The sequence below is a fragment of the Danio aesculapii genome, chromosome 2 (genome assembly GCF_903798145.1).
Source record: "Danio aesculapii chromosome 2, fDanAes4.1, whole genome shotgun sequence".
Lineage (NCBI taxonomy): Eukaryota > Metazoa > Chordata > Actinopteri > Cypriniformes > Danionidae > Danio > Danio aesculapii.
Genome location: NC_079436.1, coordinates 35,412,069 through 35,430,946, shown reverse-complemented (window position 1 = coordinate 35,430,946; position 18,878 = coordinate 35,412,069). Strand labels below are relative to the sequence as shown.

General features: G+C 32.8%; 1 protein-coding gene across 1 annotated transcript in view; it reads right to left on the bottom strand.

Annotated features, from left to right (window-relative positions):
- rasal2 (RAS protein activator like 2) overlaps positions 1 to 18,878 on the bottom strand; it is a 94,129-nt gene that overhangs the window by 49,801 nt on the left and 25,450 nt on the right. Inside the window, 2 exon segments of the mRNA XM_056478066.1 lie at positions 10,178 to 10,305; positions 13,377 to 13,504. Of these exon segments, the coding sequence (XP_056334041.1) occupies positions 10,178 to 10,289 (112 nt within the window). The 5' untranslated portion in view covers positions 10,290 to 10,305; positions 13,377 to 13,504.

Below are 18,878 nucleotides of genomic sequence, written 5' to 3'. Positions count from 1 at the left end.
ACAATTGAGAAAATACTGAGAATAACCAGAGGAAATCTACATTTTAAATAGAATAATATATATAATAAAACAAATTATGTATGAGCAAACCCCTCCAAAAATAGACCTATTAATAAAACTGTTAAATGTTAAGCTGATGAATTAGAGATATGATTTTTCTCTATTTAAAAAACATGTATTGTAAATAACTTATTCATAAACAAAATACTAAAATACAACAACAACAACAACAACAACAACAACAAAAACCACTGAAGTGTATTTGGAATGTTTTCTTTACATTATATTTGGGGAATATTCTTTTTAAAAAAATAAACACTTAAAATCTCTAAGTTGACAAGTTTGGTTTCATTCAGATTTGTCCTCCAACATTCCTTGCCTTATACATTACATTTATTATATATCATATGACAATAACTAAGAAATATATATTTTACATATACAAATACATCTTGAAATTGTAATTTTACATATTAATAAATAAACGTGATTCTTCCTTAAGGATGACAGTCTACAAGATCTCATCTTGTAAATAACATAAAAACAGTCATAGTTAATGAAGCATTGATTAAAGAAATATAAACAAATGGCTGTGGTATTGTGTTTCACTGAAGCGAAACTCTGAAGTAAGACATTACACCTGCTAAATGCGTGAGAAAGGACAGGAAGCCCTCTGTGGCGCAGAACAATATAGTGGTATGAATGGGGAAGTGAAGCAGCTGGATGTACAACTCAACGCTTTTATTTTTCAGAGCAACAGCATTGTGTTGAATACCATTTCATACTGTAGTTGTATTTAAAGCAAGTAAATTAATCAACATAGCAGAACTAAACATACATTTAAAAAAACTCTGGTTCTGTGTAAATGAATGTGTTTGCAGCTTAAAAATGCTCTCATTTCTGGGGAAAAATCCTTTTAACTTGATTAAATAATGTCTATTTTTCTGAAAATGTAGAATAAAGCTACATATTACAGTAGCACGCACGGTCAGCTGCATCACAGCAACAAGTTTGGCAGGGAAACATTTGCAATTTGACTCTCTCAGCATGCCAAAGTTGTGCAATATGGTCACTGACACAGTTGCTGACCATTTTAGATCAAATTCCGCAATTCTTCATTCATCTGATGTAGATTTTCCCCCAAAATTCTAATGATTACGGATATGAAAATTGCAAAGGCATGCAGATTTCTAATGTTGAAGAATTCATAGTTAATTTGTCACCCACGCTCCACACATCTCTGGCAAATTACTAAATCACATAAACTATTCCAAACGATTTTCCAAATGAATGAACATTAATAAGTGCGAGACACTTGCTCTGAGATGCACAGATTGCCTTCTAGCTCACTGGACAAGCTTTAATAGGGGTCAAAGCAACTGCTCACAAAGCCTATAATGTATTTGGAGCTACTTTACAGGGATGTCTATGAGGTGCAGGAATATGACAGGATCCTGACACTTCAGTGAATCCCAGAGGGATGTGCTGAGATTGACATATCTGAATTTCAGTGGTCTAGGTTTTCAGAAAGATAAAACATTCTGGAATTTCCAGTATGTGCTACAGTACAATGTTTTAAAATCTAAGCAGTTTGGCTATTACACAATACACGCTTATCAAAAATGCACAAAAAAAATGCATAAAATGCCATGATTTAAACAAAACAGTTGCTGGGTTTCCATCACCCAGTGTTAATCCTCATTTTGAAGTATCGTATGAGAAACGAGTAATAGAAGTTACCAATTTCAAATAAAAAAAAAAATCTTAATTTGTAAAAGTTTTTATGCTTGCTTTAGGTGGTTTTGGACATGGTTTTACGATAAAAGAGTTAATGTAAATAATGGGAGATAAAAACACATTAGCAGAATAAACTTCAGGGTTTCTGCAAGTTTTACCAAGTTAAATTTAAGACTTTAAGACATTTTTAAGACCATTATGAACAAAATGTTAGACTCATACAGGGCTAAACGCTTCAGATTTTTCCGAATATCCCAGTAGGAAAAGATTTTAGACTTAGCCTATCTAAAAATAATTATAATTTAATACATTTAATAATGTAACCATAATTTAATAATAAAGTCAGTATCCTCCTCAGCAGGTCAGTATCCTCAGCAGCAAATTGTTATTGTAAGAATGATAATTAAACCATTATTGTAAAAACAGTAAAAAAAAAAAAAAAAAAAGAAAAAGTTAAAAGTTTGATTGAGATGGGTCGTGGGCGATTGTATGGGTGTTGGACAGATTGAGTAGCTTTACATGAACAAGGTAAAACTAAGACCTGTTAAAAAAAATTTAAGACCTACAAGACAATATTTCAGTAAATGTAACACTTTTTAAGGCCTCAAATGTAGTTAAGACTTTTTAAGACCCAGCACACACACTGAACTCTGATGTACCGAACATTACATCCACGTGACTCCATTATGCTTGCCTTGTTTACTGTTGGTTGTAGAGTACAACCTTTTGAAATCTATGCAACCCTAAAAGCAGAGAAAGCCAATTTTGCCATTACAAACTCGTCTCGAAAATGGCTCTAGTCTACATTGTACAAAACATGCATTAATGCAACAAAACAGTAGCTGAGTTTCCATCACCCTGTGTTAATGCCCATTTTAAAGTATCGTAGAAGAGTTATGGAAATGCCAAATTTCAAATAAAAATCCCTTAATGTTTTGAAAGTTTTTATGCCTGCTTTAGGTGATTTTGGGCTTGTGCAATAAAGGAGAATGTGAATAATGGGAGATGGAAACACGTTTGCTGAATAAACTCTGACATAGCTGAATAAAAACAACTCTGAATATTACACCCAGGTGACTCTGTCATGCTTGCCTTGTTTACTGTTGGTTCAATATCAATACAGCTATTAAAAACTTGATGGAAATGCACCCCATTCTCATTTGAAATTTTTTTTTTCTTGTGAACTTTGAAAAGATTTACTTCACATTAGGATAGAAACTCAGCTAGTTATTCCTAAAAAACACATACACCTTGAAAACACAACATCAGAATTCATTTGAAAGCAAATTAATTCCTATAAAATGTACTGAGAAAATCATGAGTGCAGATACACCTATAATGGCCATCCAGATAAATCTGATGCATAGTCTTTAATGTTGTTTCATTTCCCAAATAGCAAAGTAATAATATTCAGGAGTGGGGTTTTCATTTTTCTTGCCCTAAATATGCCAGGAAGTTCTTTAGATTTTTCTTGCCCGACACGTAAATTGTGAAGACGGCATGCCTCATGACACTACTCACTGAACTATTTTCATCCTTTTATGAGTTTCAATAAAATAATGAAATGTGCAGCACAGAAACCCTGGGGGGTGGAAGAAACAGACTTGGGGAAAAATATTATTCTGTACAGCTGACTCATCTTCCTCGATGGTATAAATAGCAAAATCAATTGGGCATATTCTGTAGTGCAACAAAAGAATAAGATGCATTTCATCTACCAAAAGAGATACCCATTATTCTATTTTAGTGCCTGTTAAATGCTTCATTACCTCTAACACAGAGGTTAAAGAGAACATTTGGGTGTTATTATTTCCAATATTGACTTTGAAAGGGATAGTTCATATAGCCAAGGAAATTCTGTCATCCTTTACTGACCCCTTATTTAGATACAAATCAATATGTCTACATGTGGAATATGTACATTTGGAAAGAAAATGATTTTGTTGTACATACAGTACTAGTGCTGCACGATATTGGAAAAATCTGACATTGCGATATTGTTATTCTCTATAATATCTCTATTTAATAAAGAACTAATAATTTTAGACTGATTGAGATGATTCTGTAGAAAAATGCATCTGCAATAAATATAATTCACCATCCACCAGCATAGATCAATACAAAAAACTATTGAAATAAACAGTGTTTTATCGTTTTCCAAGTCTAACGATAACTTACAAATGTTACAATTTCTTATGCCTCGATGGTTTTAAAACCATTATACACTCAAAAAAATATGAAAATGATAAATCATACTACAGACTCAACATTGCATATCCTGCGATGTGACTATTGCGAATGATCACATTGCGATATCGATACTGAAACGTTACATTGTGCAGCCCTAGTGCATACAACAAAATTAAATGAGGTTTAATGTTGTTTTAAACAAATCTGCTGAACATTTCTTAAAAATATCTTCGTTTGAGTTGTGAATTTTCATTTACCTCACGATTCGATTAGATTCAGTTCAGTTAGGATTCATAAGTTAATGATTTTATTTAGAAATTAATCCTTGATGCATCTTTTCCATTCTACACTATAAACCCAACATTCAACTTTATCAAATGAAATGAGTGTAGTTAACTCGAAATTGACTGAAAGTTAATTCTACTCAATTGAAAAGAGCTTTGAACTCAGTGTTGAAGGTAATGAGTTAAATAAATACCTCATTACTTCAACTTAAATGGAGTAAGTTCACAGTACTCATATAGATTTCTTATTTTAACTCAAACGTTTTTTTAGCAATCGGTTTCCTCAAACGGTTTGAGTTGTCTTAACTTATTGGGTTTTATAGTACTCAGTTGGTTTGAGTTCTCTTCATTTATTGGATTTTACTGTGCTCAAATTGCTTCGTTCACAGTACTCATTAGGATTAGATTTTGAAATGATTTGTTGCAATCGGTTTCCTCAAATTGTTTTGAGTTACCTTAAATTTCTGAGTTTTACAGTGTAAAATAATTACTCTATTAACCACAGTAGTTATTTTTCTGTTATTAGGGGCCCAAACACAGAAGATGTGTCCATTCCGGTTCTTATTATTATTCTTCTGTCTTCTTCTTCTTCCGCTCTGGGAGTCTATGGCAGCCCTCTATGAACCGTTCGCAGGCATTTGCACAAACTTTGGCAACACTAGATTTCTTGGATCATACAGAGAACATTGATATAATTTATTCCCTAATTGACATGACTTCCTGTCCACCATCTTGAATTAGATTGAAAATCTGTTGTTTTGAACTCTCCATAGATCGTTAGCATAATTTCCACCAAATCTGGCTCAGACCATGCCGCCTGTTCTAGAACTTTCCAGTTGCTCTGTAGCTTGTTGCTCTGCTTATTTATGTTGTGGCCGCTGGGCTGCTTGGCCCTGATATTTGCTGCTTGCAGATATATTTTTTCTTATCTTTGTTTAGATCAAATATGCAAATAGAAAAAAATAACACTTTTACTTTTATTTACCATATATTAAATAAAAAAAATTCAAAAATAAAATGATCACATTTTAGAATAATAAATTTATATTAACCTCAAATACAGAAATTATTATGAAAACCAATAAAGATATTGAGTCAAGATGAGTGATGGATTCATTTTTATGTTTCTTGATTAACTGTAATAAGCAGAAACAATTTTAAATATGACCTAATGCATGAATTAAATATGTTAACATACAAAAAACAGCATAGACATAGCTTTTTATAGATATTTATGGTTTTAAGAGTAAACGCCACATAAACGTCATAAGTAGACAACAGAGTACAACAATAAAAAAGCCAGGCAAATAATGACCCTTTTAATACAGATCATAAAAAAATAGTGCATCCGACCCCAAGTCCAATACACTGCTTAATGGCTGAAATCGTTTTTGAACTTCAATTTCGCTTTGTCAGATCCATCACCACAAGCGTGTGAAGAAAAGCCAACATCACAATCCAAACATACTGTAGCTACTAGTACATAAATATCTCTGTTTGCTATGCAAGAGAACCCCATTGCCTTGACAACTGTGAGAAAAACAGAGCAGAAGCTTCTGTAAGTGACATCTCTTCATTCATTCATTCATTCAAAAAAATAAAAAGGTATCATTCACACATCAAAACCACACAAACCCAAAACTACATATGATCCCACTAAATGTTTGTCGTTGTGAATTGAACATCCTCCAGAGACTCAACCCGTTCTGAATGGCCATAGAAATCCAGGACTTTCCCCTTAGCGCTCAGGCTGCCGAGTGTCTCATTGTCAAACAGACGGGAACATTAACATATAAATAACCCTCTCCGAATCGGTGGCGGTGCAGCTTAGGAGGGTCTGGAGAATGAATGACTCTCTTAGTCACAGAGATTTGTGCATTTCTCTGACCGCTGCCTTTAGCAACGAGCCCACTGGGTCAGTGTCCGCACCCCCGCACGTAGTGGCACTGAATGAGAGACCAGTCAGAGGGCAACTTCAGTTATTGCCCCCCTAAGGCCTGGGAGGTGAGGCAACGCTGTCCAGAGAGACAGAGAGAAACACTGACAACTGGGACTTTTTTTTTTGTTTGTTTGGACTTGCATTCCTCAATACTCCTTCTCAAACAAGCACGCTCGGCCCACAGAGGTCAAATGTACCCAAGTGTACTGAAGCAACTCAATCGTTATGAGAAAACAATATGGGAGTTTGGAGAATAGGACAAGATGGAAATGATATAAAGTGAGAGTAACGGGGTGTGAATCACACTGCATCGTTGCCAGCCACTGAAAATTCCTCTTAATCCAATTTCAAAACAATTTGTACTTTGAAAGTTCTGGAAAGGGAGTGTCTGGCTGAGTCAGCTTAGTGTTAAAGAAACATTTACCCAAAAAGTAGCATTTTTTTATGATTTACTTATCCTCATTGCGATTTCAAAACCTTCTGATTCAGCTGCCTATGGGAGAAATGACTAGGAATAATAAACAGCAGAAATTGCTCAAACTACTTGCTCTGCAAACAAGTGCATTTATGACTATACATAAAAGTAGAATAATGTAAGAAAATATCCGTTTGCTACATCAAGTAGCATAGCGAGTCATTTTTAACATCTAAAGATCAATGGAAGTGAATGAGACTGGAAGTCTTGAGCTAAAAAAGATTGCAATGGCTGAACCCATTTTTATGTGGAGAATAAGGTCAATATACATTCAGTGGTTCTCAACTGCTTTGGCCATGGGACCCTCATTATCCCATGTTTATCCCATTCCCGTGTTTTTCAGCCAATGATGAACTTACGGTGAAAGCTTTATATGACTATTTTCAATTTCATGAAATTCCTTTTACAGCATTGGTGTTGGAATGTAATTACAATACATTCAGTTATATAGATTTAAGCATCCATTTAGTTGTTCAAGTGTAAAAAGAGATGAAAGACCGTTTAAATGCAGGCACCGTCATTAGCAGCAGGCTAGCACAGAAATTCCACTGAAAATATTGGGGTAAAATTAATTTCCATATTTTAAAGACATGGTGCTAAAGACATAATTTAATGCAGTGCTTCTTGTTTGGTCTGATACCCACTTTGTATCGTATCTCAGCTGTTTTTTGTATCTCGCTACAATTCTGCATTCTGTAGTACTTTTTGGGTACCACCTCGAGTGAGATTCCAAGGTAGAAGTACTAGAATGTAACACATACACACTGCTAATCACCAATTAGCAGGGCTTAATTTGTGCCGGAACACGCAGGATCCGGAACCTCTGAAATGTGATCCGGCACCTCATTTTACCAATCCCCCTCATAAACCGACCCAAACCCTAAATATTAGTCAGCGCCAATAGCCTAGTGGTTAAGTGCGCCGACATATAGCACCATGGTGCTCACGGCGACCTAGTTTCGATTCCCCTCTCGAGGTTCTTTGCCGACCCTTCCCCTCTCTCTCTGCTCCCATCACTTTCCTGTCTGCAACCTTTACTGTCTTATCCAAATTAAAGGTGAAAAACCCCTTTAAAAAATATCTAATATTAAAAACTTTCAAGGACTTAAGATATGATGACAGGTTAAACGCATCATAACAATTTTGTGAAAAGGGTCCATGGGGAAGGAGCAAATCATATTAAAAATGTACAAATAAATTTGCACAAATTAAATACAACAATAGCAACTAATTAAAAAAAGTTACAAATTGGATTGGGATTGGGACTGCATTGGTTTCACACAACAAAAAGTCAAACTGTTTGTAACAACATTAGCTTTGAGAGTTCTCTCATCGTTTTCTTTTGTCCATACAATGAACATCAATGGATCCAGTGTTGTTTTGGAACCCACCGACTTGCACACTGTATTCATTGCTATTCATCAAAACATCTTATTTTGCGTTAGAACAGAGAAGTCATACAGGTTTTAAACAACATGAGGTCAAGACCACAACAATGACGCCATGTGTATTATGCATTTGATTTGATACAACTGATCTTTGTTTTGTGGAATATTCTGCAGATTTAGCATGCATATTTTCGCCCCCGAAATGTTTTTCTAAGCCCAGCCTGCAGTGTTCCCTTTTAATAAATCCGCCGCTTTGTTGTCCTGATCCCCCCATGCTCACAGCAGTGTATTCAGAGTAATGGCCCTGGTGTTACAGATGCACCAACTGACGTGATTTCATTCATGATTCACCTCATGCTCTGCCTGCTAGTGCGCAAATCTGTGCGTATAAGCTGCAGTGAGAGCGAGCCTGCTTAACAACATCTTAAAGCTACAGTAAAGGGCTGAAAGAGTGCCATCTGATCCCCCAGTAAAAGCTTCATCTTTGAAACATAAGAGGCACATCATAATGCCTGTGTCAGAAAATGTCAGGGTGTTTGAATCAGCATTTCCACACATTTTCACCACTGACATTTCTAACTGTTATTGCATAAAGGTTAAATAACAACTAAAATAAAACCAAAAGACTTTTTTTTCAAATAAATTTCTAATTATTGTGTTAAATCAATGCTTAGTTCAATAATCATCTTGATTTGACATCTGATGACTGATATATCAGGTGTGGGTTGGAGAATCTTGTAATATTTGTTTTATTCTAGTATCTTTATATCTTTAGTCTAATACAATTAAGTATAGTAAACAGCCAGAAAAAAGAAGACAACTGGTAAAAATAACAAATGTTTGCACTTGGTGGAATTAGAAATAAGGATTATTCCACCAATTATTAATATCTTGACTCTTCTGAAGCTAGTATTTAGTTTTTTAATGCTACAGTGAATTGTAAAATAACATAACTGATTGAAAACCTAAAATAAATTTTCATTTGCCAAAACATTTCATGGTGATATTAAAGTATAACATAAATATAACCATTTATCTTCCGTCCTACATTTGACAAAACCAAATATTTAAAAAACTGTATATAATTTCTTAATCAAATTTACAAATTTATATATATATATATATATATATATATATATATATATATATATATATATATATAGATAGATATTTATAAATATATATATAGATAGATAGATAGCTACTGTCAATTTTGGGAGCACAATGTTGATTGAAAATATGACAGAAACTTTATTTGCTAAAACTATTTAACAGATTTACAATTTATTAATATTTATTAAATGATTAAAAAGTTGATGTTTAATGAACTGTCAGATGCAAACAAAATGCAAAAATAGGTGTTACAATTACATTTTAAAGAAATAAATACTTATTAAAATCCTCTAATATATTTAGGCTTTACATGGATGGCCTTTGAACATAACTATATCTAATAGGGTTATACCATATTGGAAAATCTGATATTGCAATATTTTATTTTTCTGTGATAAATTTTACGATATGAATACAGGTTTACAAGATGAATAGCTCTAATTGGCAATTGTCTGGCTAGTCTAACAATATTCAGGTACAGAAATAATAAATTCTTACTTTGCATTGTCTCTTTTCTAGTCCAAATATTAGATCAAGTAAAAATATTTATTTTCACTTTCGGCAGAAATAACTAAAAATCAAGAGTTTTTCCTTCAAACAAGACAAGTGATCTTACCCTAATGATTAGGGTAAGTAAAATAGTCTTGTTTTCATTTTGAAATGTAAATATTTGGACTAGAAACAAGACAAAACTTTTTTTTTTTGTATAAATTTTGTATAAATAATTACATTTTTAAACATCTTAAAATTTTTGTGGCAAAATCTCTAGAAATGCTCAGTCACAGACCTTTAAAAAAACATGCAAATGATAACTCTTCGCTCGATCATGGTTAAACTTAGAAGTGACTCTAGAAATACCATGTTCTCCTTGTCAACTATAATTCAACATTGGAGATCTTGCGATGTGACTATTATGGATGTGCACATTGCGATATCAATGCTGAAACGATATATTGTGCAGCCCTAATATCTAATTAAATATAAGGTTGATCTGCATAAAAGAGCATAAACAGAACAGTTTGTCCATCATAACAGCAGTACTTGCTCTTACCCATCATGGAGGCTCCCTCTGGTGGGAAGTCTGGGAACGGTCCTTCAGAAGGCACACTGACCGTCCGCCTCAAACTGCGGCCCTTCGATGAGGGACACTGAGGGGCTTTCATGCACCTCTGACGGCATCTGGGAACAGATCAGAGGTCAGAGGATGGAGGTCAGAGGGGTACACACTCAAACAGCAGGCCAGAAAGGGGCTTTTTCTGGCATTGCTACTAATTAACTAACCGTTTAAATGAACCTGAAAGCAACGCGTCAATCACCGTCCATTTCAATATATTAAAAGAATTGATTATTTGGTTTCATAACCTCAAGGTGAAATCGGTTGGCCTACACAGTGAGAGGGATGTGCTGGAACTCAATACAGAGGAGGACAAACCATTTAACTGGGCAAAAATGAGGCGCTTTAACTATCAAGACTGATTTGGATTGGACTAGCTATACCTCCAGAGATAAAGTCATTTGATGATCAGCTGATAAGTGTAAGTCTTATTAAGTGCAATTATTTGTTTTATAAGGCTATTGTGATTGCAAATGTATTAGGCCTACTGTTTTTGTAAATTGTAATTTAATAAAACTTGTTATATTTTAAAGAATTTATAAAAGTAATTAAATATGAATAAATCATTAAGTATCAAGAATATACTTTTACTGCCATCACAATATTGACTAAAATATGAAAGGATTTAGGTGGCTCATTCCGCTGTGGTAACCCCAGATTAATAAAGGGACTAAGCCGAAAATTCAATTCAATTCAATTTAATTCAATTCAATTCACCTTTATTTGTATAGCGCTTATACAATGTAGATTGTGTCAAAGCAGCTTCACATAAAAGGTCACAGTAAATAGGAACAGTGTAGTTCAGTTTGTAGTGTTTAAATTCAGTTCAGTTTAGCTCAGTTCAGTGTGGTTTAATAATCACTACTGAGAGTCCAATACTGAAGAGCAAATTCAACGATGCGCAGCTCTATAGACCCCGAACCATGCAAGGCAGTGGCGACAGCGGAGAGGGAAAAAAAACTTCACTAAATGAATGAATGAATGAAAGGATTCACACTACATTTAACAACACTATTCAATTTTTATTAGCCAATGATCAATTAGCCATTATAAGCAAATAATTATTACATTTTATGTTTTTTTATAACAGATACATAATTGACGTTAATATTCTAAAGTATTCTTATAAAAAAAGATTTTTATAACAAAATCTTTAAAAAATGATGACAAAATGACAAAAATGACAATGACAAAAATCATCATGTTGACATTGACAATATTAACTAAAAATACAATTTACAGTTCAACAATTAATGAATTAATTAAAGAGTCACGAAACACCAAAACATGTTTTTTGAGATGTTGACAGTCATATTTATGTGCCACGCTGCTAACAACACTATTAGGACACATATATTTAGCTAAAAAGTGAAAATTGGCTGTTTTTGCATTATTCTCAGCAAATTCATTCTTCCAGTTTAAAAAGACATTTTGAAGCAACGTCACGACGATGAGATCATTGTGTAAATTCCAGCGTGTACACTGGATGTCTGAACCGGCTGGTACAAAGTGACGTCATTGAGTTTTCAGCATTAATTCATGAGAAAGACTTTATTCTAACCAATCAGCGCGCTCTATCGGGAATGAGATCCAAATTCATTAATATGCATGATAAAGCTTCGAAGACGGTTTTTACTTGTTACAGTGTCCAAAAATATGTTTGTAAGGAACATTTTTTACCCGAAAGCTTTTCACATCTGGAAATAGTTAAATCCGGATTTTCCACTCATCCCCTTTTAAAAACAGATGCGGTTCCAGTTCGTGCTGATTGTCCTGTGTCTACGGACTTGGTAAGTGTGTGATCAGTGTTCTCCGTTTATGTTTATTCAGATGGCAAAGTTAGTTAGTATCGTCAGCAGTACTCTTTCAGTTTTTGAAGACATTACTTAGTGAAATAACTGAAGTTACTAAGTAGTTTACAGTAATATTGCTACAATATTATGGCCTGAAAATGCTTTGTTCGGTGTCTTTTTAAATAGTTATACAAGAGTTACATCCATCCTCTAAACCCGAAGTGTGGTGTGAGGTGGGGCGCCAGACCGAGTTTTCACAACAGATGTAGCATGCTAAGATTACAACAGAGACAATTAAAATGATAACAGTCCCCTTTTTCAGTGCAGTGCAGTATTTGTGGCAGGCATAAAGGTGTATTTATTAGTTATTTGTTTATTTCAACAAATACAGTTGGGAATAATAACTACCATTGCGAGACTTCAATATTCACCTCGTCAGGAGCATCTTCACTTTCTCCTGCATTCACAGGCGTGTTTGTGTTGAAAGTTTAAAAATGATAAGGCAATGCACATGCACCGTCATCAACCAGATAATGTGAGGGGAATCTGGTGGAGAGAAATCCTAAATTTTCTTTACACAGCTCTCAGATCCGCTGTAAACGCTGCTCTATGAATCACGATCCATCTCCCCTGCATCTGTGTTTGGGTTGCAGGCCGCATGTAATGAAACTCCCCTTTTCATGCAAACCCTTCACTCACCCGCCAAAACAAAGCTGGACTCCTAACTTTTTTTATTTGCTGAGGCAAGGGGGGATTCATGGCTCTTTTATGTTGAAATAAGAAAATTATTTTGATCTTGTGTCTGATAACTGATTCTTGGCTAAGACTAAAACGTTATATCATTTTAAGGTTAAAACGAAAAAGAATAACTTTCTTTTTTATTTTAAGTGACATTTGCCTTGACATTATTATCCCAAATGTGAAAGAGATTATATTACATTTACTAGCATCATTAAATGATCTGGTTTCAAAACTGATATTAAAAAATCTTAACAGAATAGTGTAAAAAAAATGTGATCATGAAATTGATCGAAAATATGTAATAATTTGGTCAAACATTCAACAGTTCAATATATTAATGCTATTAATACTATACATCGCCAGAGAAAAAAATTCAACGTTCCCATAAAAACAATGTCATTTGGAAAAATTTGGAAAACATACTTTCATATCAGTTTTAAAATCAATAATATTTCAGTTCCAAATCAATAAACTGCATCTGCATGCGACACATTTAAACCCTCAAAAAAGGAGAAATGTCCAACAAAGCATCAACATCATCTGTGTGTCTTCCTCCTGAGACAGAGGAAGAGTGAAGAACGATGGGATAAAAGCGTTCTTACCTCTTCCTCCTTGTTGAGCAGGATGAGCTGGCTATCAGTCAGGATGCAGTATTTCCTCTCCCAAACGCAGGGTTCGGTGAAAGGCGACTGTCCGCAGGAGAAGTGGTGACTGGCAGGACCCTTCACATCTGTGCACACGGGACAGAAAAGACACCTCAGAATGTGCTCCCATGCACGAGGACCACCACAAAAACAGACTCTCTTCATATTAGCGCTTTCCCTTCAGACTCAAACTTCAGGACTGAGCGCAGCTTTTAATTGGACTACATTTTCCTTCACATCGCAGAAATAGACATGGGCCCTAAGAGAGGAACTAGCTAGCTCCTCTTCTTTATTTAATCACCAGTTCACTACACCAAAATAGACGGCAGACAATGATGCCGTTCAGAAGAAAATGAGTCACGCAGGACTCATTAAACACTGCTGTGTGCAGTTTCTCCATCACCAGAAGCGATTGCAAAAACAATGAGCTTTCAAAAATACGCTCTGCCATTTTTTGGACTAACAGTGCTGCCTGAAAAACATTACTCTGCTCAAAAATTTGGGGTTGTATTTTTTGAAAACATTAATACTTTTAAAAAGTACTTAAAAAGTAGTGTGTTTGATCAAAAGTACAGCAAAATAAATGTATGGAATACTTTTAGAGTCTAGGGCTGAACAAATATCATTTGAGCATCGAGATCACAATGTGTGTATCTGCAATATTCATTGCAGGATTAGACTTATTAAAGACTAAAAGATAAAGATATCATTAAATATATACAGTTGAAGTCAGAATTATTAAATATAAAAAATTATATTTATATTTAATATAAATTATATAATTATTAGCTCCCCTGTTTATTTTTTCCCCCAATTTCAACACATTTCTAATCATAATACTTTTAATAACTCATTTCTAATAACTGATTTATTTTATCTTTGTTATGATGACAGTAAATAATAATTGACTAGATATTTTTCAATACTTCTATACAGCTTAAAGTGACATTTAAAGGCTTTACTAGGTTAACAATGGTTTGTTCTGTAGACTATCAAACGAAATATCTTAAAAGGGCAAATATTTTTTTTTACCTTAAAATGGTTTTTAAAAAATTTAAATTATTGTAGCCAAAATAAAACAAATAAGATTTTCTCCAGAAGAAAAAAAAAAAAAATTATATATATATATATTTATATATATATATATATATATATATATATATATATATATATATATATATATATATATATATATATATATATATATATATATTTATATATATATTTATATAATAAATATATATATATATATATATATATATATATATATATTATAAATATATATAAATATATATATATATTTATATAATAAATATATATATATATATATATATATATATATATATATATATATATATATATATATATATATATATATATATATATATATATATATATATAAATATATATATATATAAATATATATATATATATATATAAATATATATATATATATATATATATATATATATATATATATATATATATATATATATATATATATATATATATATATATATATATATATATATATATATAATATTAGATTTTGTCAGTTTAGTGGCTAATTCAGTCGTATAAAAATGTAAAATTTTAAAAAGGAGTCGTGCCACCCAAACCTCATCGGGTGATGGGCAAATCGTACTAAATTATACGAATTACATCATACAAATTCAGAATTAGCCACTAAATTAAAAAGTTACGAATTGCAGTGGGATTGCGTTGGTTGTTTTACATTTTATTGTTCAATTTTTGTACTTGAATACTGTTACACTCGCCAGAAAACCATAAAGCAGTTTATTTTTCTTGTAATTTATTACAATTTATGCAGATCCTTTTACTGCATAGAGAAAGACTTGACCATTCCAGTCAATCTAAATGAATCTTTCCAAATAGAGCTATTTTAATAATGCTGAAATTAAATTACATGTAGCAATATATATCACAGTAAAATAAAATATTGCAATGTCAGATTTTTCCAGCATCATGCAGCTATATTATTTTTATTTAAAGATTTTTCATTTTAATGTTTTGGAAAGCAAATTATTGCAGTGATGACTGAGCTTAATGTTTTGTAGTCATTACTATAAACTTGAGTTCTTCTAATTTCAGAACTTTAGGATTGGGACATTTCTTTTTATATATATTTGTGGAACAAAAGCACAGATTCTTTTTGATGGGCTTTTCTCAAATCTTATGCCATTATTTGCTTTAGATCTTGAAAACCATTGGACTCTCAAAATCTTGGAGGGACTGTAATATGATGGGTTGCTGCTCAAGACAAATTTAGTACATTTTTAGAAACATTATGCTTAAAACACTTGCTGAAAATCTTAGTTAAACATTTAATTGCGAAATATATTTTGCTGAAAAAAAATAAAGAATGCTAAATTGTATTTATTTTGAAAGACATTTTATTATTTATAAAAAAAAATTGAACAGACACTTTCCTTTAAAATGTGGTTGTCTCAAGTATGTATGCTGTATCAACTCGAGAAACTCATTTATTACATGCATCAAAAGTCAGATGACTTTTGGCAGCTATGGACACCTTTTCAGCATTACATTAATAATTTCTCCTGGTTTTCTATTCTGTGGTGTATATTTTATCTCCTAGCCTGATTGTATTATCCGGTTTATTTCTTTGTAAATTTTCCATTTTTTCCTACAGTATAGTTCAGACTGTATTTGTTTGTGCTGATGTATTAAAATAACCGACGATTAATAAAAAAAAAAAAAATAAAAACATTGAATAGACATTTTAACAATGAATGTTAAAAGTGCTTTATAAAGAGCATAAGTTATGTACATGCAAAATGTAGTGCATTTATCAAAGCAGATTAACTGTGTAAATAGTGGCATTACTATATTGTCTGCAAACGGTTTCCTTTAATTACATTTAACAACACTATTAAAATTATTTGCAGCTTTAATTATAACCAAAAATGATCTTGACCTTACATTCAAAATAACTGAAACAAAGCTGACATTAAAATATGTTGATATTGAATGAGATCATCTCTAAAAGAATATTTTTCAATATATATTTCTCAAAATATGCAAAAGTGTGATGTGTGTGTGTGTGTGTGTGTGTGGGGGGGGGGGGGGGGGGGAGTGCATTTTGAGTTACAATTTTGAGTCTACTTTAGATGAGCAGTAATTTAAAAGTAGGCTGTTCTACACACTGACACCTGTAGAGGGCAGCGTTACACTAGTTTACAGCATTGCTTACGCTTTCCATCAAATCTTCCTCTTTCAAAGGGGTAGTTCACCCAAATCTGAAAATCTGTAATCATTTACTTCATTCACTTGTTTCAAACCGGTTTGACTTTATTTCCTCTTCTGAACACAAATAAGTTCTTTAAATAAATATGGAAACCGGTAACCATTGACCTCCATAGTAAAAACAAACAACAAAAAAAATTATATATATATATACTATGCAAGTCAATGGTTACAGGTTTTCAGCATTCTTCAAAATATTTTCTCTTTTGTTCAACTGAATAAAGAAAGTAATTTCTTTATTCAGTCGAACAAGTGAAGATATTTGTAGACTGCTGCAAACCTGTAACCATTGACTTCTATAGTAGGAAAAAGCAAATACTATGGAGGTCAATGGTTACTGGCATTCTTCAAAATATTCAGTATTATCTTTATTTAGTTAGACACAAGAAGATATTTTGAAGACTGCTGGAAACCTGTAACCATTCACTTCCATAGCAGGAAAAAACAAATACTAGGGAAGTCAATAGTTACAGGTTTTCAGCTTTCTTCAAAATATCTTCTCTTGTGTTTGAATGAATAAAAAATTCATTTAAATTATTTAAACCACTTGAGGATGAGCAAATAATGTGTAAATTTTCAGTTTTGGGTGAACTACCCCTTTAAAGCGGTCAATTTCAATGATGTGATCTTTAAGAGAACAAAAACAAACAAACATCTGCAATTTTTTACATTTTTTTAACAATTAGATGCTTTCTCACTTTCAACTCACTTTTAGAAAAGTACAAGAAAAATGGATTTTGGGAACGGTCACATATTGACGAGTGTCAGATTGCATTACTAACAAAAAGCCTCACGATTCCTCCTTGTCTATTAATTGAACATTTAACCCTCCATCAGTCAGCTGTGAGTGACGGGTCTGCTGTGCGCTTGACCAGAGTGAGACTCAGAAAGAGCTGCGGGTCAGGGGTCGGGGATCAGAGGTCAGTCCGCCCCTCATGTCACTCCCAATCAGACAACTGGGCCCACGGTGGCCGCTCTTCAGTTTTTTCCCAGGCGTCCTGACTAAATGGAGAGCACACAGATGCAGAGGAAAGTGACGCAATGGGTCTCGAGAGGACGGGTGTGACTGCTGCATCTCCGCTTGCTTTACTAAGATCAGCCTAAAGCAATGTTAAGATGAAAGCACACAGCTGACAGAAAAATAACACTTGTTCTTTAAACTACATGAAATCTGGAGGAGTGAACAGAAGAAAAAAAATTATAAAAAAATAAAACATTTAAATCTATAATAAAAAATTAAATATAAAATTTTTATGAATTAAAATAAAAAATAAAATGACGAAATAAATTTAAATTCATAATAAAAGATTTTATATAAAATTTAAATTAATTAAAATAAAATTTAATAAATTATAAAATAAAATAATTAAAAAAATACAAATTACAAAATAAAAAATGTAAAATGTATAATAAAAAATTAAAATATAAATAATTACAAATAAAAATACAAATGACAAAATTTAAATTATTATTTTTAAACATACATTTAATATCAGTGGCCCTTAATAAAGAGAAACAACTGGCCTGTGAAAGAAATAAAACAATTATACAATATTTTATCCACAGTTTCAGCAATCTATTAACTTAACTATTAACCTAACTATTGAATTGAATGAATCTTCGTGGACCATGTTTACAGATAAAAACTGCCCTTAACGTTATAATAAAGAAATAAAATCCCCTACATCTTGAATTTTCTGACGGAGAGCATAAACATACAGCAACTTTTCATGTTTGGGCGAACTATCCCTTTAACTTTTAATGAAAAAAAGTACCTTGCATCAAGTATTGCTACACATCTCTGCTTGTTTTCCATGGAAAAAGCACGTCATACCATTTAGCAATGACATGAGGGTGATTAAACGATGACAGAAATGCAATTTAGGATTGAATTATCCATGTAATAGCCCATGAGACACTCACAGTGTTGCTTCATTTCATACATAAAAAAAACGCATTTTAATAAATGATCAAATAAATCAAAATGTATATCGTGACTTTTCGCCCAACCATAAGTGTGAACAAAAGAATCAGAGAGAGAGAGAGCGATTGTGCCCAACATTGCTAACGTCACAAACCGTTCTTCTATTTACTGCTCTGCAAACAAGCATACAACTGTGTAAACAGACATGCTTTAATGGGTGTTTGGAGAAGTGCTGGCAGAGCGCCACTCAA